General features: G+C 42.1%; 1 protein-coding gene across 3 annotated transcripts in view; it reads left to right on the plus strand.

The window, feature by feature from the left end:
• GALNTL6 (polypeptide N-acetylgalactosaminyltransferase like 6) overlaps positions 1 to 22,806 on the plus strand; it is a 1,246,491-nt gene that overhangs the window by 1,209,186 nt on the left and 14,499 nt on the right. For all 3 annotated transcript variants that reach the window (XM_063638415.1, XM_055276416.2, XM_055276415.2), the window contains 2 exons: positions 4,625 to 4,741; positions 16,860 to 17,009. In XM_063638415.1, coding sequence (XP_063494485.1) covers positions 4,625 to 4,741; positions 16,860 to 17,009 — 267 coding nt within the window. The remainder of the gene's footprint in view (positions 1 to 4,624; positions 4,742 to 16,859; positions 17,010 to 22,806) is intronic.

Below are 22,806 nucleotides of genomic sequence, written 5' to 3' on the forward strand. Positions count from 1 at the left end.
TCAGAATGTTGACTTCCTGTAAGTGGATGAACTGAGCTTTAAAAAGGACAGGAGGCTGAAGTGGAAAGATTGCTTGAGCTCAGGAGTTAAAGACTATGGCAAGCTGTGAGCTGTGAACACATCACTGCAGTCTAGCCTGGGCAACAGAGCAAGACCCTATCTCTTGAAAAAAAATGAGGTTATAGGTTTTATAGGGAACCTCATCTGTACCTCATGAGCAGAACCTGGACCTGCTCAGTCTCCATCCAGTTCTCTTTCTGTGTTACCCTAGTGTCTATTTTTTGCTGTATACCTGGTTGCCAGCATAGTGCCTACGACATAGCAGGTACCTAGTAAATGTTGTTGAATGAGGAATGAACCCATCACTTCTTACTTAAAAGACCTAAGGCTATCAGGAGGAATTAGCAGACCATGCTGGCTCATTTGTTAAGCTAAGGCTAGTCCCTCTCTAACAGCCAGTTGAATTACCTACCCCACATCTACTAGGCACCTTGACATTTATGCCACATTCCCCTTCTCTTGTACCTCTCTGATAAAAACCTCCTGTGTTGGGAGCTGGGGGGCCAGTATTAAAGCTAAGCCTGACTTCTCTTGCAGACCTAAAGAACTCCTTCACTCTCTGCCAGATCTTTTCCTGATCCTTGCCCAAAAGGAGATTATCTCTGTAATTCCTGTCACACATTATGATTCCCCTTTTCCTCATTTTTCTCCTTCCCACCCATTCCTAGCCAAGCACTGCCTCATCCTCTAATCCTGTTCAGTGTCTCTCAGGATTCCTTGACACAATTTCAATGCTGTCGAGCCCTGAAGCTGGGCATCAAAGGAATAAAGCCTGAAAATGATTGATTCTGCCATAGACATAGTAATATCCCATGTCCTAGGTTTGGGCCATGTGTATGTGTGTGTACTGCCTCACCTTCAGCCAGAGGTACAGAGCCCATGTTGAAAAAATATGAATCATCGTTAAGTGTTCTTGTCTACATTTTTTAAAAAATATATTGTTAGCGTGAATAAACAAGTATTAGAATCAGTTCTATTAGAATTTTATCCACTTGTTTATTTTAATGGAGTTGAGTTTGTGAGCAAAATGAGAGAATCTGAATATGTGCTGGAGAGAGGCAGGTAGACAGGTAAGAAGAGAAGCAAGTGGGAATGGCTGGATACTAATCTTGAGGAAGAGCTGGATATTAATCTCATATCCAGCTGCCTACCTTATCCTATAGTGAACTCACAGCATTTCCTCCCTGGCACAACTTTTTTCTGGAATTTACACAGATGTAGACAATTATGCCTTTGAAACCTGAAATTTGGCTTCCAAAGCAGTTTATCCCATTGTCTACACAGATGCCACTTGAGTGAGATTTAGAAAATTCAAGAGTTTAGAAAATGGTATCCTCCATCCCTGCCAGAGGCCTTTTGAGCTCATAACATTTAAAAACAAAACGAGGCACTCCAATAGGCTTTGGTGCATATCCACAGGCAGATTTGGCAGACTTGTCACTCAGTGTCCCTGGCTTGGGTATGTTTTCTTCTCCCCCACATCCTCCTTTTCCAGGAGCAGAGCTGCTCCACATGTGAGTTCCAATGCCAGCCGACATAGGAGAGCAAGCTTCTCCCTCTGGGACCCACTGGCCATGAACCTGCAAGCGGCTGCTTTTTCTTCCCAATGTGTTCAGAGCTCCTGGACTCAAGTAGAGAGAAAAATAGTGCCTTGAAGTTGTCTTCAGTATAAACTGATACTGGTTCTCTAAGAAGAGTGTGTCTGTGAGTTAAATGGCCCAAGAATGAAAAGAAAGGCCTGCTCAGAGTTCTGTCAGGTAGCTTTCAGGTTATAGACAGCTTTAGAAAACCAACATGCTGCACTCAGATAAGCAGATCAAATAGGAGATTTGCAGAGTGTGCCAGGCTCAAGACAGCAATAGCAAAATCTACCTTTGACCTTCTGGGTGTTTCTATTTCACTAGAGAAATTCCATCACACATCAGGAAATTGATTTTACAAAACGTGTATTTTAAGCTTGGCTTCACAAATTCTAGAGAGAAGTTCCTCCCTGATACTTATTTCAGGGAAGGTGTAGTAAAGGTAAAAGAAATGAGAGCAAATCAGGTGCCTTCTGACAACCAGCCAAGTTCATTCCCTGTCTTTCTAGATCTCCTACACTAAGAGAAGGAAGGCAACTAGTTCCCAAGGGGTCAGGGCAGGCATTTTCCCTAATTCAGGGTTTAAATCTGGAGTCGATGGGTTCCAGGAAAACCAATTCGAAAGTGCTTGGACATATCCACTTATAGTTTTGTTTGTTTGTTTCAAAAATATCCACCACTTTCCTTGGATTCTCAGAGAAATCTGTGGGCAAAACCAGGTTAAGAACTGTTCCCCTGTACTCTGCATTATTTCACATTACCTTGTCATCAGGGACAGAGATCCTGAAAGCAGAGCCCCAGCAGTAGCAGATGAACCCAACCTGTTGCCTAAGTCCCTATTGAATAAGGAAATTAGTACCCACCACATTGATCCCCTCCTGACTGGCATCCCCAACCTCTACTCTTAGAGTAAATGAAATATGAACTACTCTTTCCACCACCACCATTCTATCCCAGCATTATTTATTCCTTTCATGATACTCAGTATATTTGATAAAAATCTTCTCTCTGCCTCATTGCCCACCCCAGCAGGAACAGGCCCAGGTGGGTATTCTTCTGTTGCAGAGACTCCTTCCCTTATCTACTCAACCAGGCAAAAGAACCTTGGTTAAATGATCAGTTGGGCCCATCCTGGTTTTGTTTCCATTCTTAAAAGGATCTGAAGGTATATTCATAATCCAGGACTATATAAAGGCTTAAAAAAGATTAAGGTCATTGACTTTATGTAAGTATACACGCCTAAATAGCAAACTATCAAGAATATCCATCTCTGCTACAGGCTGTGCTTCTGACACTATCAGGAAGATTGGTGAAACCTTCAAGCAGGAAGATATGACGAAAGGGACAGCCATGGTGGCTCACACCTGTAATCCCAACACTTTGGGAGGCTGAGGCAGGCGGATCACGAGGTCGGGAGTTCAAGACCAGCCTGGCCAACATGGTGAAACCCCGTCTCTACTAAAAATACAAAAATTAGCTTGGCGTGGTGGCACACGCCTGTAATCCCAGCTATTCAGGAGGCTGAGGTAGAAGAATTGCTTGAACCTGGGAGGTGGAGGTTGCAGTGAGCCGAGATTTCACCACTGTACTCCAGCCTGGGAGACAGAGTGAAACTCGGTCTCAAAAAAAAACACAAGATGTGACAAAAGGACATGTCTCTACCTAGACTCTACTGCTGTTTCAGCTTTTGACACTTTCTATCATCCACTCTTTTCCCATCTCTAAGTATTGAGTTCCTTATATCCGTGTTAACATAACTGTAAAGAATTATCCTTGTTTCCACTCTGCAAATTTTCAAAGTCAGGCTTTATGTAGAGAATCTTTATCCAGTATAGTATTTCAGCAATAACACTGTCTTTCCTATTTTGCTAATACTCTAGAGTGACATTTAATTTATCATCCAAAAGCAATGCTAAACTATGACAATAGGTGTAGACCAAGATCACTGTAGCCAAACTGAAGCCAAAGGTCACCATGTTCTGCACAGAACCATGCAGGGCTAAGTGGTTCACTCTCCTCCATCACATCCTGTAACTGCAACATCCGCCTCATATTGGATCTCTCTCCCGCTAGCATGATAGTGGTAGAAGGTGCTTTGAAGCAGGAAGATAATAAATTCCAAATTAAGCACTATCTGAAAAGAAAAGTCTCCCATTTTACTGAAGTCATAAACTCCAGGCTACTGCCTATGCTGCATTATCAACACATTCTTTGCCCCAGCCAGCTCCTGTTTGGCTGTTTAACCATCTCATGTTCTTTAGCATGTCGAGTAGACCATGTTGTAACCATAATAGGTCTGTTGCCTGATGTGTACAGCAAGTCAGTACACCAAGATATGGGGTTGCAGCAGAGAAAGAGTTTAATTATAGGGCCGCTAAATGAGGAGATGGGAGGAAACCTCAAATCTGTCTCCCCAAGGAGTTTGGGGCTAGGATTTTTAAGGGTTTTGGACTAGGCTGAAGTTGGGAGATCATTGATTGGTCACAGAAAGCAGCATGAGGTCATGGGACAGGGAGATGAAGAAACAATATTCTCATGTTGATCCATTTCCTCTGTGAGGGTCCTTAAACTGGCTGCAGTCAGCCATTCCACTGGAATTCAGTATCTGCTTCAGCAATTCTTAAACAAAAAACTTATGATTCTAACATCAGAAATCCTATGTATAGGAACAGTAGAGATGCAAGTGATCAGTATCTAGTGCTACAGACTTTCAGTTACAAGGAAGTGAGTCAAAGTACAGACTGATTAATACTGAATTATAACTATATTTCTTTCCAGAATTCTTGTTAAGCCTGTGAAGATGGCTTCAATGTTATATTTAATTCCCTGATTTTTCTCCATAAATTGCATACAAATTCAAGGTCTCATTCAATATGCATGTAACCAAAAAGATAATCTATGTTTTACTTAATCTATACCATGGTTGTTAGGAGCCAATGATAAAATACAACATAGCCCCACACTCAAAATTCTTCTTTCCACAGATCCGAAATGTGGCAGCAAATCTCTGTGTGGACAGCAAGCATGGAGCCACCGGAACAGAGCTGAGGCTGGACATCTGTGTCAAGGATGGTTCTGAAAGAACATGGTCTCATGAACAGGTATGTCACCTCCCAGAAGCCAGGGCAGTGGGAGCCAGTGGGGGGCTGAGGCAGACACAGAGGGATGCAGCTGGAACAAATCTCCGAATGGTGCAGATGGCGCTTGTGGGACCCGGAGTGAGGCCGCTGTATCACCAACCAGCCCTGCAGTTCAGTGAATCACTTAATGTCTCTGTTTATGTTTCTTCTCAGAGCGGTTGTGATAATTAGTTCAGATAATGTACACAATTATGCTCTAAATATGAGAAAGGACGGGAGAAATGTGGATTGCGACCCTAGTCTTATTTCTTTTCCCAGAATGTTTAACAGAGGAAGCCTGTAGAGTGCTTTGGAACACTTCCAGCTAAATTTCATGGTTTTAATGACTCTGCTGTTCTGCATTTGTGACGTCATCTTAACCTTGCTTTTCCCCTGGCCATGAACAGATCACTTTACATGGGCCTCCTGTTGTTGTAGTAGTTTTTAATCTTACATGTGAAGGATGTAAGCAACAACACCCCGACGTGGACTTCAGGAAATACTTTAAGGCTATGTATTGCTTTTATTGATTTTTGTTTTGTTTGCTTTTTTGTATTTTTGTGGGTACATAGTAGGTGTATATATGGGGTACATGAGGTGTTTTGATGCAGACATGCAATGCATAACAATCACATCATGTAAAATGGTGTCCATCCCCTCAAGCATTTATCCTTTGTGTTACAAACAATCCAATTCTATTATTTTACTTATTTTAATATGTACAATTAACTAATTATTGACTATAGTCACCCTGTTGTGCTATCAAATACTAGGTCTTTTTCATTCTTTCTATTTTTTGTACCCATTAAGCATCCCCACCTCCCACCCTCCACCTCATACATTCCCACTACCCCTGCCAGCCTCTGGTAACAATCCTTCTACTATCATCTCCATGGGTTCAATTGTTTTGATTTTTAGATCCCACAAATGAGTGAAAATATGCAATGTTTGTCTTTCCATACCTGGCTTATTTCACTTAACATAATGACTTCCAGTTCCACCCACATTGTTGCAAATGACAGGATCTCATTCTTCTTTATGGCTGAATAGTACTCCATTATGTATAGATACCACATTTTCTTTATTCATTCATCTACTGATGGACTCTTAGGTTGCTTCCAAATTTTGGCCATTGTGAACAGTGCTGCATCAAACATGGGAGTGCAGGTGTCTCCTCAATATACTGATTTCCTTTCTTTTGGGTATACACCCAGCAGTGGTATTGCTGGATCACGATAGCTCAATTTTTAGTGTGTGTGTGTGTTTTGTTTTTTTTTTTTTTTTAGACGCAGTCTTGCTCTGTCACCACGCTGGAGTGCAGTGGCACAATCTCAGCTCACTGCAACCTCCTACTCCCTGGTTCAAACGATTCTCCTTCCTCAGCCTCCCGAGAAGCTGGGGTTACAGGCACACACCACCATACCCAGCTAATTTTTGGCATTTTTTTTTTCTTTTAGTAGAGACAGAGTTTCACCATGTTGGCCAGGATCGTCTTGATCTCCTGACCTCATGATCTGCCCACCTCGGCCTCCCAAAGTGCTGGGATTACAGGAATGAGCCACCGTGCTCAGCCAATTTTTAGTTTTTTGAGGAACCTCCAAACTGTTCTCCATAGTACCTGTACTAAGTTACATTCCTGCCAACAATGTATAAGGTTTCCCATTTCTCTGTATCCTCAACAGCATTTGTTATTGCCTATCTTTTGGATAAAAGCCATTTCAACTGGGGTGAGATGATAACTTATTGTAGTTTTGATCTGCATTTCTCTGATGATCAATAATCTTGAGCACCTTTTCATATGCCAGTTTGCCATTTGTATGTCTTCTTTTGAGAAATATCTATTAAAATCTTTTGCCCAATTTTTAATCAAATTATTGGGTTTTTTACATAGAGTTGTTTGAGCTCCTTATACATTACAGTTATTAATCCCTTGTCATATAGGTAGTCTGCAAATATTTTCTCCCATTCTGTGGGTTGTCTCTTCACTTTGTTGATTGTTTCCTTTGCTGTGCAGAAGCTTTTTAGTTTGATGTGATCCAATTTGTCTATTCTTGCTTTGGCTTCCTGTGCTTGGGGGGTGTTACTCAAGACATTTTGCCCAGACCAATGTCCTGGAGAGTTTCCTCAATGTTTTCTTATAGTAGTTGTATAGTTTGAGGTCTTAGATTTAAGTCTTTAATCCATTTTAATTTGATTTTTGTACACGACAGAAGATGGGGTCGAGCTACTCTCCCGAGTAGCTGGGATTACAGGCTTCTGCATGTGGATATCCAGTTTTCCCAGCACCATTTATTAAAGAGACTGTCTTTTCCCCAGTGTACATTCTTGATACCTATGTCAAAAATGAGTTGACTGTAGGTGTGTGTGGATTTGTTTTTGGGTTCTCTATTCTGTTCTATGTAAGACTGAATTGCTTTTAATTGACAAACATTTCATTGCAACTCAGTTTAAGTGAGATGTGATTTCTAACCCGCTTAGAAATTTGAAAGTCCTTGCAAGCAGCTTCCCTGATACTGTGTCACCTGTGAAAGAGAAAAGATAGTGGGCTAAATTGTCTTTGCTCTCTTTTAGCATTTTTGTTTCTTGTATTTTAGAGATGGGGTCTTGCTCTGTCACCCAGACTGGAGTGCAGTGATGTGATCAAAGCTCACTGCAGCCTCAAACTCCTGGGCTCAAGCGATCCTCTTGCCTCAGCAGCCTGAGTAGCTCAGACCACAGGTGCATACCACTAAGCTCACCTAACCCTTTTCACTGTTTTAATTTTAAATTAAGAAATATTTCAATAGAAAGCTATAGAAAATATCACAGTAGATATTTATGTACTCATCACACTTATCTCTTATGAAAACCAAAAAAGTAAGCAAGCAGTTCCCAGTAAGGCGTTACTGCCTCCTATAGCCAGATTCCTCTGGTGTCCATCTTGTACATTAAACTAGAAAAGGTTCACCATGCCCAGCACAGGATGTTAAAGAGTTGTCCAGACGTGCTGAGATTCACCTCCCTCACCCCACCTCACTGCCCCTCCCTGCCCTCTACCACGCATTACAATGCAGAGCATCATGATGCAAGGAAAACAGCCACAGACCAAGTCCACAATACAATCCAGAGTCATTCAGTCCATCAACAGTGCCTCTCCTCTAACCACTGATCCGATGTTTGAACCCTCTCCCCACAGCCTCATGGTATTCTAGGAGGACTGTGGGCCTTGTAGCCAGGCCAACCTGGATTTTAGTTTAAACCATGTGGCATTGTGAAATTGTGAAATCTTTCTAGGCCATAGTTCTTCCATCTTGGACAGGGTGGTTAGGAGAATAAATCTTGGGGCAGCGTCTTGCACATGCAGCAGGTGCAGAGTAATATCCTCTCCCTCTTGTCTTCCTTCTTTCAAACACTCACAAATCCCTTTATGCTAATACCAAATTAGAAACCTCTCTCAGGTCCAAGGCAGCTGGGGCTTTGGCTTCATTTATCTGTTCCCAGCATAGTCAGCAAATACTAATTATTATTCACTCAAATGTGCCCTGCATGGCTAGGCATGGTGACTCGCGCCTATAATCCCAGCACTTTGGGAGGCTGAGGCGGGTGGCTCACTTGAGGTCAGGAGTTCGAGATCAGCCTTGCTAACATGTTGAAACCCCATCTCTACTAAAAATACAAAAATCAGCCAGGCTTGGTGGCTAATTTATATATACATATGTATGTATATATCCAGATGGGTTTATAGAAGGCTCTGTGACTCCAGGATTTATTGATAGGAATCAAATATCAGTGAAAAGTTATTTGCCTCCTCCTTCCTCTGTCTGGCACCATGGGGATGTTACTGGGGACCTGAGGAATAATGTTGGATGGTTAACTCTAACAAGCAATTCTGATTTCAGCCTGGGAGCAAGAGAGAAGGCTTTAGAAGCTATCAGTAAGGCTGGCATCTAGAGTGGAAAAGAACTTTTTAAAAAAGAAAAGGAGCAAGCCATAAGGAAAAGCTTCATTTCTTGGGCTAAATTCCTCTCTACCACCTCTATTCAGCCCAGCTAAGAAACACACGTGGCCAGCTGGTGAATATAAAGCAGGCCTAAATGCCTGAACTGGGCTTAATATTTCTATCCAGTAGTGCTCTAGAATGAAATCTGCTCTGGCCTGCAGATTTTATTTGACAGCTGAACATGGATATAAACAAAGGCAACGATATTGCATACACTTTAAAAATTGCTGGTTCACTCCCGCACCCCCCACATCCCCCAACTGGCCACCTCCCACCCCCAGGCTAAAATGCAAAAATCTATGGCCTGTAATTCAAGAAATGGTCACCAGAGGGAAGCACTAGACAAGCAGAAAACTACATAGGCCGCACAGAAAGTCCGGTTAATACAGCTCTTTAAAAAGATTTCTTATCTCTAGAGATCCTAAAAATGAAGCTACAGTAGGATTAAATAAGGTTGATAAGTGGTGGAAAATGCATCATATTTAAATATTGCCATATATTGACTTGGAGGTTAAAACATTACAAGCTGTTTCATTCGCCAGTAATTTACTGTAAGCTTTATTCAATGTGTCACTCAGTGACTTATAAGAATTAGGAATCACTCTTCTACATTTAGATTAAAATTCCTGCACGAGGAAGGCATATCGGAACATGACAATTATGGATTTTCTTTTTAATTCAAAAACATTCAAAGAACACAAAAGGAGACTTATTAGAGTTGAAATAATCCCTTTTTTCCAAAAAAAAAAAAAAGTGGCAAAAATAAAAAAAAGGAAAAAACAAAATTGTTACATGGGAAATAAAAAAGAGTCCATTGAAGGACCTGTATAAGAAAATGCCTTCTACTGCAGAACACTGGTGGTGACTAATGTGGTTTCTGTGAAGGAAGCAAATGTATGATTCATTTTGCCAGGGCAATCTGCATAGCTGTTTGATATCGTGGTAGCATTATGCTTCCTCTAGGGATCAAGAAAGAAAAACAAAAATAGATCCTAATAAGACTATAAGGTCTGGAAAGAATAATCCCCAGCTCCCACTGAGTCCAAGGGAGAGGAGTGGGGAGGAGGAGGAACCCCCTTGGCCTAGTTTGGCTGTTCCCACTCTGCAGGCCCAGCAGCAGTCTTCGACGTCATGCTGGGGAGCAAGTGTTGCAGCCCAGCTTTCGTCCTCCCAAGGAAGCAAACACGAGCTCCCTTTCCAGGGCCTAGGGGAAGGTTCACAAAGACAGAAGCAAGCAAATGTGTGCATCCAGGGGACAGATTCTTTTCCTTTCTTTTTTCTCTCTTTGGGAAAAAAGAGTCTCATTATCAAGACAGAGCATACTGATGGGTGCAAACTGCAAGGAGAAAGATGCTGTATCTCAGGTTTCTGCAAACCTCATAACAATGAAATAAAACATCACAATCCAGACAGAGAAAAATATTTTCTGTTGTCTCAAGTCAGGTAGCAAGAGCAAGAGATAATAAGTGTATTTGCAGTACCAAATCCAGTGACCTTATTCATATAATACAAACAGACCCAGGCAACATGACACATATCACATTAATATTAAAGCAAAGAAATAAGAGTTAACATTGTGATATGGTTTGGCTGTGTCCCCAAATCTCATCTTGAATTGTAGTCCCCATAATCCCCACGTGTCATGGGAGGGACCCGGTGGGAGGTAATTTAATCTTAGGGGCAGTTACCTTCATGCTGTTCTCCTGATAGTGACTGAGTTCTCATAAGATCTGATGGTTCTATGAGGCGCTTTTCCCCCTTTTGTTTGGCACTGCTCCTTGCTGCCGCCATGTGACAATGGATGTGTTTGCTTCCCCTTCTGCCATGATTGTAAGTTTCCTGAGGCCTTCCCAGCCAGCTGAAATGTGAATCAGTTAAACATCTCTCCTTTATAATTTACTCAGTCTAAGGTATGTCTTTATTAGCAGCATGAGAACAGACTAATACAGTAAACTGATACTGGTAGCGTAGGGTGCTGCTATAAGGATACCTGAAAATGTGGCAGCAACTTTGGGACTGGGTAACAGACAGAGGTTGGAACAGTTTGGAGGGCTCAGGAGAAGAAAGGAAAACGTGAGAAAGTTTGGAACTTGCTAGAGATTTGGAGGGCTCAGAAGACAGGAAAATGCAGGAAAGTTTGGAACTTCCTAGAGACTTGTTGAATTACTTTGACCAAAATGCTGGTAATGATAAGGACAATGAAGTCCAGGCTGAGGTGGTCTCAGATGGAGATGATGAACTTGTTGGGAACTGGAGTAAAAGTCACTCTTGTTATGCAAAGAGACTGGTGGCATTTTGCCTCTGCCCTAGAGATCTGTGGAACTTTGAACTTGAGAGTGATGATTTAGGGTATGTGGCAGAAGAAATCTCTAAGTGACAAAGCATTCAGGAGGAAGCAGAGCACAAAATTTGGAAAATTTGCAGCCTGATGATGAGATAGAAAAAAAAATTTCTGGAGAGAAATTCCAGCTTGCTACAGAAATTTGCATAATTAATGAGGAGTCAAATGTTAATCACCAAGACAATAGGGAAAATGTCTCCAGAGCAAATCAGAGACCTTCACAGCAGCCCCTCCCATCACAGACCCAGAGGTCTAGGAGTCAAAAATGGTTTCCTGGGCCAGGCCCAGGGCCCCCCTGCTCTGTGTGGCCTCAGGACATGGTGCCCTGTGTCCCAGCTACTTCAGCTCCAGCATGGCTAAAAGGGGCCAAGGTACAGCTCAGGCCATTGATTCAGATGGTGCAAGCCCCAAGCCTTGGCACCTTCCATGTAGTGTTGGGCGTGTGGGTGCACAGAAGTCAATAATTAAGCTTGGGGAACCTCCACCTAGATTTCAGAGGATGTATGGAAATGCCTGGCTGTCCGGGCAGAGGTGTGCTATAGTGGTGGGATCCTCTTGGAGAACCTCTGCTAGGGCAGTGCAGAAGGGAAATGTGGGGTTGGAGCCCCTACACAGAGTCCCCACTGGGGCACTACCTGGTGGATCTGGGAGAAGAGGGCCACCATCCTCCAGACCCCAGTGTGGTAGACCCACTGACAGCTTGCACCACGTACCTGAAAAAACCACAGGCACTCAATGCCAGCCTGCGAAAGCAGCTGGGAGGGGGCTGTAACCTGTAAAGCCACGGGGCAGAGCTGTCCAAGGCCGTAGAAGCCCACCTCTTGCATCAGCATAACCTGGATGTGAGACATGGAGTCAAAGGAGATCATTTTGGAACTTTAAGGTTTAATGACTGCCCCACTGGATTTTGGACTTGCATGGGGCCTTTAGTCCCTATGTTTTGGCCAATTTCTTCCATACGGAATGGCTGTGTTTACCCAATGCCTGTACCCACATTGTATCTAGGAAGTAACCAACTTGCATTTGATTTTACAGGCTCATAGGCGAAAGGTACTTGCCTTGTCTCAGATGAGACTTTGGACTTAGACTTTTGAGTTAATGTTGGAATGAGTTAAGACTTCGGGGGACTATTGGAAGGGCATGATTGTGTTTTGAAATGTGAGGACATGAGATTTGGGAGGGGCCAGGGGCAGAATGATATGGTTTGGCTGTGTCTCCATCCAAATCTCATCTTGAATTATAGTTCCCATAATCCCCACATGTTGTGGGAGGGACCCAGTGGGAGGTAATTTGATCATGGGAGTGGTTACCCTCATGTTGTTCTCATGATAGTGAGTTCTCATGAGATCTGATGGCTTTATAAGGGGCTCTTCCCCCTTTTGCTTGGCACTGCTCCTTGCTGTCACCATGTGAAGGAGGATGTGTTTGCTTTATCTTCTACCATGATTGTAAGTTTCCTGAGGCCTCCCCAGCCATGCTGAACTGTGAGTCAATTAAACCTCTTTCTTTTATAAATTACCCAGTCTTGGGTATGTCTTTATTAGCAGTGTGAGAATGGACTAATATACATTGTAAATCTATGTTTTAAAGGATCATTCAAAAGAATAAAGCGGAGAAATTAACATCAACTTACTTTAACACTGAGGAATTTAAGGTTGAAAAGAATTCAAGGGTTATTGTACAGGAAACCTGAAGAAAATCTAAATTCTTCTGTCAATAAGAGCAGGCCAAGGGTGAAGACAAACTATAAATGTCACAATGACATTACCCAAAGCAAACAATGAATATAATTCAGTGAATATAATTTCATAATGTCTATTTGTTTCTGCTTTGACAAGCTTGCAGACAGGAAAATGGGCCAATGAAAAGACTCAATGCCTGATTGGTTTGACATGGCCACTGAGATAAGATAAATGGCAATAAGAAGTATTTCAAAGACCTAAGAGAGAAAAAAAATTAGCTAATCGTAGGTGTAGAAGAATAAAGTAATTGATACAATCTGAAGATGTATCACCTTGGATGCAGGAAAGTAATCAACAGGTAATAATAATAATACATAAAACACTGTGAAAATGACAGGCTAATCATCAGGCTACAAATCTAAGCATGATCATGGCACTACAATACCCAGAAACAAGAAACAGAAGTCACCTAAGGATGCCCTCAGATATTGTGACAATAGGTGAATAAAGTTGCCCAACAGACAGCTTTGCCAGTGTTTGCTGTAACAGAGGTATTCTTTTGGACTTAACTGATGCATTTAGTAAAAAGTATGAAAAGGCCATCTACCAAAGAAGGGGGGACTCTTGAGGTGTGACAGAACCAAGACACTCATTTTCTGCAGGCCTGATTTTCCTCAACTGACTCATGAGGGACTGTATTAAGTAGTGATTACATTCCCTTTCAGCTCTGGCCTTCTGAGTGTATAAAAACCAAAGACAGAGAGATGGAGACAGAGAGGGAAATAAATCAATCAAAACCACTTGTTCCTGCATTGGTTGGACTGCCTATAGTACAAGGGAAATGTGCTATTTAAATAAAATAAAGATTTAATCAAAGCCAATGGCAGGTTTGTTGGCCGGGAAATTTCTATTAATTTCTATTCCAATAATAGGTAACTGAATCCAGAGTCATCAAAGTTGAAAATTCAAAATATAAGCATTATCATTGTTATTGCTGTAATTAAACAGCACAAACTCATTCATTCATTTTGATAGTTATCTCGACATATAATAACAGATAATTGTGGGTTTTATTTATTCAATAGAAATTTAATTAAGGATGTGTTGTGTGTCATAAATTGTTCTGGGTGCTGGAAACACAAAGGTAAAAATGCTCCAAGCCCTGCAACCAAGGATCTCACTGTCTAGGGAGGGATAGAGAAACATAAGTGGACAATCAGGATGAAACAGGTAAGGGATGGAAAGGAGTAAGCAGTTCAAAGAGGACGACTTCCTGGATAAGTGGACACTTGAACTTAATCTTACATGACAGATGAGCATTACCTAGGTTGGCTAGTGAATATCTGCTTTCCAACCAGAGGGATTTACACGAACATGGCACAGAAGGAAATACACAGCCTGGTTTGTGCGAGAACTACAAAGGTTTTAGCATTGCTGGAACATAAACTTGAAGTAAAGGAATGTAGGTGGAAAGAACAGCAAAGGCCAGAGAGTTCCTAAGAGGTCAAAGAGTTTGAACTTTATTCTCTAGGGGTTATGTGAAAAGGTTGTGAGATTTTAGATTGAGAGGGAACAAGGTCACATAGGCCTTTCCAACAGACTTCCCTAGAGGCTGAGGAAGGCAGATGTGTGGTAACCAAAAAAGGCAGGTGGGAAAGAAGCCAGTTTGGAGATCATTGCAAGAGCTATTGAGAGCAATGGTTGTGGGCATAGAAGGGAATGAACAAATTCCAGAAACGTTTATAACACAAAAGTGGTAAGACTTGGTCATTGATTAGATGAAGATGGTAAGGGAGACAAAGGAGTTCAAGACTCCAAGGTTGATAAGGTGCATGACATGACCACCAATTAAACCAAAATAAAGGAGCAGGAACAGGGCAGAAGAGAAGAAAATCAGTTGCATTTAGAATATGCTGGATCTGAGATGTCCATGGAATGTGCAGCTGGGAAATTCTGCAAGGAACTGGACATAAGATGGATGATGAGTAACCAGCATACTGGTGAGAGTTGAAATGAGAGTGTAAAAGACCAATCAGGGGAGGTGCAAGGACAGGGTCCAAGAGAGAACCCTGAGCAACACCTGCAGTGAAGAGATGCATGAAAGAGAGGGTGGTGAGACAGTTATAGGATAACAGAGGTGCACAGTGCTTCAAAATCCAAGAGAGCAGTGAGTCCTGAATAGAAGACAGTGATCAAAATCTGAATAGACACTTCCTTGAGAAGTCATTCTTCTCTGCAGGATTTAAATGAATCTAAAAATGTCTCAGCTCACAATTATACTTTTAAAACTCTAGGAAAAAAGACTACACAATTCCTCTTCATGAATTTATTTCAAACGCCTATTCTAAAAACCCCTTGTTCTTCTGTATGAAATCTTCTCTTTTATCCTGTCTTCCAGGGTAACAGAGTATGCAGTGGCCATGATTGAGAAGGTCGCTGTTCATGTGCTTGTTTAGATCATTTCTTGAGACCACTTAACCCAGTTCTTTGCATTTGTCTTCAGATTCCTCACCACTTAACTATTTTTGTTAGCCATTCCTGGAATTTTACCAGGTTCTCTACATTGCCTTTCCTAGGTGGAACCTAACAGCTGAAATATACTAAGGGCCTGGTCAGGGCATAATGTATTATCTGCATACAGCTCAGCGTTGTGCTTTCTTTTATATCCACAGGGTTTTCCTGACAGCTCTTTTTTATTTTGCAATTCACGGTTTGGCTTCCCACAGCCAGCCTGCTGTAAGTCCTATTGTAAGAATTACATAACCTTCCTGGGATTTTAGAATTGGGAGCAATCACAGGGCTCCTCTTGTCCATTTTCACACTTACTTAAGGATTTCTCCTACTGTACCTTTCAAATACCCTTATTTGTTGTACAGTTCAAATAACTCAAGCAAATGCTCTTCCCTACAGGTGTGTTGCTTGTTTGCTTGTTAATACATTGTAAAGCCAACTTAGTGCATCATAAGTCACATTTTTAATATAATAGAACGGGGTGGATAGGATTGGAGAGGCTGGACTAGGATAGGAATGTGTTGGATGGAATATCAGAGTCAATTAAACTCAGTAAGGGTAAATATCATTTCATGAAACTTCTGTTTCTATTGGAATCAGGAGAGGTCTGTGTGTGTGTGTGTGTGAACTGCATTTCTTACTGTGAGTTACAATCTAAAATTTTCTACATTGCCCTGCAGAATTACTCTTACCAACCCTAGAGAAATTAATTGGCCCACTCTTCACTTCATCAAGCTTAGCTTTCCTTTACATTAGGTTTTTCAAGGTGCTAGCATCAATTCGGCTCATCTCTACTCTGTCTCTTTAGCTAATCTGCAAATTTCAGCAAACTGTGTAGGATTTGTTCCAGTAACATTTTAGCTAAATAAAGACCGTAGAGTGTTATTAAGGACTTTCTGGCCAGGCACAGTGGCTCACGCCTGTAATCCCAGCACTTTGGGAGGCTGAGGCGGGCAGATTACCTGAGGTCAGGAGTTTGAGACTAGCCTGGCCAACATGGTGAAACCCCATCTCTACTAAAAATACAAAAATTAGCTGGGCGTGGTGGCATGTGCCTGTAATCCCAGCTCCTCGGGAGACTGAGGCAGGAGAATCACTTGAACCTGGGAGGCAGAGGATGCAGTGAGCTGAGATCGTGCCACTGCACACCAGCCTGGGAGACAGGGTGAGACTCCGTCTCAAAACAAATAAACAAACAAACAAAGACTTTATTTCTCTCTCTGACCCTCCTCGCTCTCCTTTCTATCTTTCCTCCCTCTGTCCTCTTACTCCTTCTCCTTCAATCTCCTTCTTCCATGCCCCTCCCTGCATCTCTTTTTCCACCACCCTCTGTATTTTCTCTGGTACCTGATTGGAAACTCTTCATTTGTGTTTTTTGGCAGCCTGGACCAAAAGTGCAGCTGTTACTGCTACAGCACTTTACGACATGTGCCTTTTCCAACACCTCTGTTAGGCTGAGACTTAGCTCTTTTTGGTAGATCACAAAGCAGGAGCTCTACATTGCTAAAAGACATGCCTTCCCCTGCCCTTGCATCTTCTCTCCAAATCAAACTCACTGCAGCTTTTCTGCTACTGTTGCTTTGCTAGCTTTTTACCTTTGGATGGAGAGAAGATATTCGACCTGGTGAGCCACTGCATACCCGGAAATTCTGCTTTGATGCGATCTCACACAACAGCCCCGTTACACTCTATGACTGTCATGGCATGAAGGGGAACCAGCTCTGGGGATACCGGAAGGTAAGAGTCAGTCCACTGTGGTCATTCTCAAATTATTGTGGTTTAAGTTATTCTTACTCAAAGTTTTCTTTGAAAACACACAGTTTTAGGCCTGGCACAGTCACTCACACCTGTAATCCTAGCAGTCTGGGAGGTCGAGGTGGGCAGATCACCTGAGGTTGGAGTTTGAGACAAGCCTGACCAACATAGTGAAACCCCGTCTCTACTAAAAATACAAAAAAATGTCAGGCGTAATGGTGGGTGCCTGTAATCCCAGCTACTCAGGAGGCTGAGGCAGGAGAATCACTTGAGCATGGGAGGGGGAGATTGCAATGAGCCAACATTGTGCCACTACACTACAGCCTGGGTGACAGGGCAAGACTCTGTTAAGAAAAGAAAAAGAGAGAGAAGGAGAGAGAGAGACAGAAAAGGAAGGAAGGAAGGAAGGAAGAGAGAGAAGGCAGGAAGGCAGGGAGGGAGGAAGGAAAGAAGGAAGGAAGGAAGCAAGGAAGGAAGGAAGGAAGGAAAAGAGAGAGAGAAGGCAGGAAGGCAGGGAGGGAGGGAGGAAGGAAAGAAGGAAGGAAGAAAGGAAGGAAGGAAGGAAGGAAGGAAGGAAGGAAGGAAGGAGTTTTGATTTAAAGTTTTACCTAGTCATACATACACACACTTGGCTCACACATCCGGAGATCACCAGCAAAGTTGAAGGGGAAAATCGAGTGTGTAGAAAGGGGCAAGCTTTTGGCTTCGCTTGTTATAAGTATGGCCATCACAGTCAATTATGATTGAAAAATGGCTTTGAGCCAGAACAAGGGATGGGTCTAGGTTTAATTCAGAACACTCTCAAAAAGAGGAACCACATATCCAATAAGCAAAACCACACGTGCATAATTTTTAACATCACCATTCACAACACACATACACATAGATTGTGGCATGCATTCATTTTTTATGTATCTCAGGCTCACTTGCTTGGGACCTATCTGAGTTAAGACAATGATGTTTACACAAATACTTATATATCTATGTAGATATAACTGCTGCAATCCTTATACACAAACTGACCCATTTATATTTTCACCAAAATCCTGCCCAAATGTAGCAAAGAAGAATTTATTTGGGGAATTTAAAAAGTTTCAAAAATTATAAAGTTAACAGTGAATGGTAGGAAAAATTCAAAAACATATGTAAAGTCACATTTTATTGAGATAATAAAATAAAGAGCAATTAAGTTATTGTTTGAAAATATTTTTATGGTTTCCTTTTGACAACTTTTTAGAATATTATACAAAATTGCTTTTCAAATTCTTTGCTTTTGGGGATAGAGCTTGGCTGTCAATTAGCAATTACTCCATAAGCTCCATTCTGCCCCCTCAAATCCATGGACCTGCTGGGGCCTTCTCAGCCAGGGAGAAGATGACTTCTGTTTGCTTTTTCACACTCTGAGGCCAGCCTTGCCTCAGGCTATAAGGAAAATGGAATCTCTCCCACTTTATTCATGAACTTGGCCATCCTGTGGCTAAGACAAGGTCAGTGTCCCCCCAAATTACAGAAAGCTAAAGGAGAGAAATGGTGGAGAGTCAGTGTGGGGAGAGGGAGGACTGGTTATGTTACTTGTTGCCTTACTTAATAAGCATTCTGGTTTCCACCTCTTAGAGATGAGCTCCTAAAACTATACTCACCCAAAGGTGGACTTGTTTGTATAAGTTTATTCTGCATCCCACCCCCGCCCAAACACCTGGCAGGTTGTGGCTGTGTCTAGCAAAATTACAAAACATCAGTTGAGCTGGGCGCGGTAGCTCACGCCTGTCATCCCAACACTTTGGGTGGAGAGGCGGGCAGATCACCTGAGGTCAGGAGTTCAAGACAAGCCTGGCCAACATGGTGAAACCCCATCTGGACTAAAAAATACAAAATTAGCCAGGCATGTTGGTGCATGCCTATAGTCCCAGCTACTCGGGAGGCTTGAGGCAGGAGAATTGCCTGATCCTGGGAGGCAGAAGTTGCAGTGGGCCACACCATTGCACTGCACTCCAGCCTGGGTGACAAGAGCAAAACTCCATCTCAAAAAAAAAAAAAAAATCCAGTTGTTATATCCTTCTACAAAACAATCTAGAATGAATGGAGCTCAGAAGATGGTATCTGATAAAAATGAGGCTGGGGGAATATCACTGCAATAGGAAAACCTCATTGTCTTCTTTATGAAATGTATAATAAATGATTCATCTTATCAAACTATTTTGCTATTCAACATGATACAGCCTGTGTGTGGTGCAATAAAGTAAGGTTTTTTTAATGATTATATTCTGACATCTAAGGAGTTACTTTCTGCGCACATCAATAAAATAGCTGATTGGCCATTTGCTTAGTATGTTGGTGGTCCCTAATGAACAGAACATTTCTCATTACTGTACACTTATAGCATGACACACCAACCACTCAATAATATGCAATTAAGCCAAGAAAATGCAATTGTTTTTATTAGGGAGCTTATAAAAGCTTACAGATGGATAAGACCAACTAATACACAGAGCTTCTGGGGAGAAAAAAAAAACAGGCTGCAGTGGTTTCAAGGGGAAACTCTTATGAGCTTTAATACTAAACCTTTCCAGGATCCTAAGGGATTTGTGAAAGGAAACCACTAGATTCAATTGTGCTGTGGCTCTCTTCTCAGCTTTTTGTAGCTGTTGGTCTTGCATTACTTAGCAAAAGGTTACACTCCATGTGTATTTATACAGCAAGCAAGGTATTTATACTTAATCAGGAACATGCAAAGGCTCAAAATGGAAAGTTTCTGAAATATCACATCTTGGTGGATGACTCAGGCCCATTCGGACACACCTGTTTTAGAAAATTCCTCTTGTTTTTTTCCAAGAGCTATGCCTAAGGCATAAAGAGAAAAAGCACAAAGAGAAATCTCTCTGGTGTGCTACCTTGTCTATTTGGATGCAGTACTTGGCTCTGGGGGCTTCTGGCAGTTTTGGATGTTTTTGTTTGTTTTTTGAGACGGAGTTTCGCTCTTGTCGCCCAGGCTGGGGTGCAATGGCATGATCTTGGCTCACTCCAACCTCTTCTCTCAGGTTCAGGCGATTCTCTCCAGGTTCAGGCGATTCTCCTGCCTCAGCCTCCCAAGTAGCTGGGACTACAGGCGTGACCACCATGCCTGGCTAATTTTGTATTTTTAGTAGAGACGGGGTTTCACCATGTTGACCAGGCTGGTCTCGAACTCCTGACCTCAGGGGATCCGCCCACCTTAGCCACCCAAAGTGCTGGGATTACAGGCATGAGCCACCACGCCCAGCCTGGAACTCCCACTTTTTATAAGCATATTCATGAGTCAATCAGAGCCCTCTACTAATTGCCTGAAGGGCTGTGTGAGCCGTCTCCTAAGTTCCTAAAGTCATCATCATCATCATCATCATCATCTCCAATTTAGGCATCGAGCTGGTGCTTTACACACATTATCTCAAACCTCATAACCACTTAGTAACCACTTAGGTACTATTTTGTATAATTGACACAGGAAGAAACTGATACTAGCAGATATGTGGATTCAAACACAGGTGAATCTGGCTTTAAAGTTTCTACTATTTCCTCTGCCATGCTCTTAAGGAATAAGATGAATATTTCCTAGGAGAGTTCCCCAATGCCTTGGATTCAGTGTCACTGATACCAGCCAACCCCTCCCTCCCAGCTACATGGAGATATCTTGGAGAGAGAAGGTGCCCAGAAGCCACCTTCCTTGAGTGAATGAAAGTTGTTTTCGGGCCTTGCTTCCTGGTTTCAGCAACTCTCACTCTGCTTTTAGTTATTTTTAGATGTGGCTCTTTGCCACCACAAAAGGAGAAGAGCATCCTTATTCTATGATGCTGGGGCTATGTTCAGTTGCACAGCTGTTTCCTACAATAACAGGTACCCAGGATGAGGAATCCTGTTCCTGGTTTTCTTTTACCACCAGGGGGACCCCTGTTACAATACAAGAACAGTGAATTGTTGAGGCAACCTCAGTAAAAATATTTGTCCTCACCCAGCATCAAACAGGAAACTGTCTTTCCTTTTCTTCAACCCCCATTGGTCACTAAGACTTGTCACCCATTTCTATCCCCAGTCATCGGTCACTAAAACTTGTCACCTGCCCCTCTCAGCCAATATCTCTGAAATCCACCCACTCTTTGCCATTTCTATGGCCAGCCCCTGCCTGGTTCAGTCTTCACATCTTACCCCTGGGTTATTGCAATGGCTTCCTAAAGGGCTGCCCTGACTCCTGTCTTTCCCCTTCCCCTTCCTCATCTTCCATCCTGAAGTCAGAGGGAGATTTCACAAAACCTGGTCATGGTATTCCTCTGTTTTATGACTTCATTTGGTTTCTCATTGAGTAGAAGATAGAGTGCTTTAGCCTCTCAATACTCATCTGGATCCTTCACAACCTGGCCAACATAACAGCTGACCATCAGCCCTTAGAGTTATTCAGGCTTAATACACCCCAATCATCCTGAAATTGTAAGGGGATCTTGAATAGTTGTTTTGCTTTTATGACTTTCAACTGCTTCACCAACATAATAATGATAACTGAGTGAGATAAACTATGGAAAACTTCTAGCACAGTTTCTGATCATAAGATTTCCATCTGTGTTGGTGACAATACACTTTTTACATTGATCATCGTGGCAAGGTATATCCTAATATATCACATCATTAAAGCAGTCTCTCCTAGGCAATATTGACAGTTCTTATCCCTCCAAAATTGAGAGCTATCTCCCATGCCCTTTTCATTTTAAGTAAACATTTTATTAGGTTATAGCATATGTCTTACTTTGGGTTTCCCCATATATACAACCTAAAGTAAGAATTTTAATGCACATGGTTTATTTGGGATATAGCCCCAAAAACTCTTGACAGGGAGTGAGGAAGTGAAATGGAGGAGATATCTGAGCCAATAAAGGGTGGATTATCAAGCAAGTACCACTGCAGGCAATTAGAACTCAATCCACTGAAGATCTCTGGAAATGGTATACAGAACACCCATCAGGGAGTCAATTTTTTGGTCAGGTTCCTGACCAAAGATTGACTGGAATGGTGTATAAATACCGCAACTCCCTTGATACCTCTGGCCTGCTGCTCTTATAGACAGAACCATTCTTAAGGCCGGAGAAAGTCCTTAAGCAGAGAGATGCAGTGACATCTAGGCCAGCATGCACTGAAATGGAAAGGCCTGAAGGGCCATGCTCAGGGTACAGGCACTGCCAAGAATCCAGGTGCTCTGCATCCTCACCAACACTTGGTATTGTCAGTTTCTTTTTCTTTTTTATTCTGTGATTGTAAAGTGATATGTTTATTAGCCATTTTTGATATCTTATTCGTGCAGCACCTACTCGAGTCTTTTGCCCATTTTCAAAACATGGGCTGTCTGGCTTTTTCACACAGATTTTTATGGATTTTTTTCTATATATAAGTGCCTCATTGGATGTATGCATTGCAATATCTTATTCCAGTTGGTGTCTTGTCTTTTTTTTCTGTTTAGTGGAGTGTCTTAATGAAAAGCTATTCTTTATGATTCGTGGGTTTTGTGTTCTGTTTAGGAAATCCTGGCCTTCATGTAGTTAGTCTTCCAAGTCATCTTTGAAATTTTATTGCTTAATATTCTACATTTCGGTTTATAATTCCCATATATATATATATATATAATTTTTTGAGACGGAGTTTCGCTCTGTCAGCCAAGCTGGAGTGCAGTGGCGTGATCTTGGCTCACTGCAATCTCCACCTCCCAGGTTCAAGCAAGACTCCTTCCTCAGCCTCCCAAGTAGCTGGGATTACAGGCGCA

This window comes from Symphalangus syndactylus, chromosome 4 (genome assembly GCF_028878055.3).
Source record: "Symphalangus syndactylus isolate Jambi chromosome 4, NHGRI_mSymSyn1-v2.1_pri, whole genome shotgun sequence".
In the NCBI taxonomy this organism is placed as follows: domain Eukaryota; kingdom Metazoa; phylum Chordata; class Mammalia; order Primates; family Hylobatidae; genus Symphalangus; species Symphalangus syndactylus.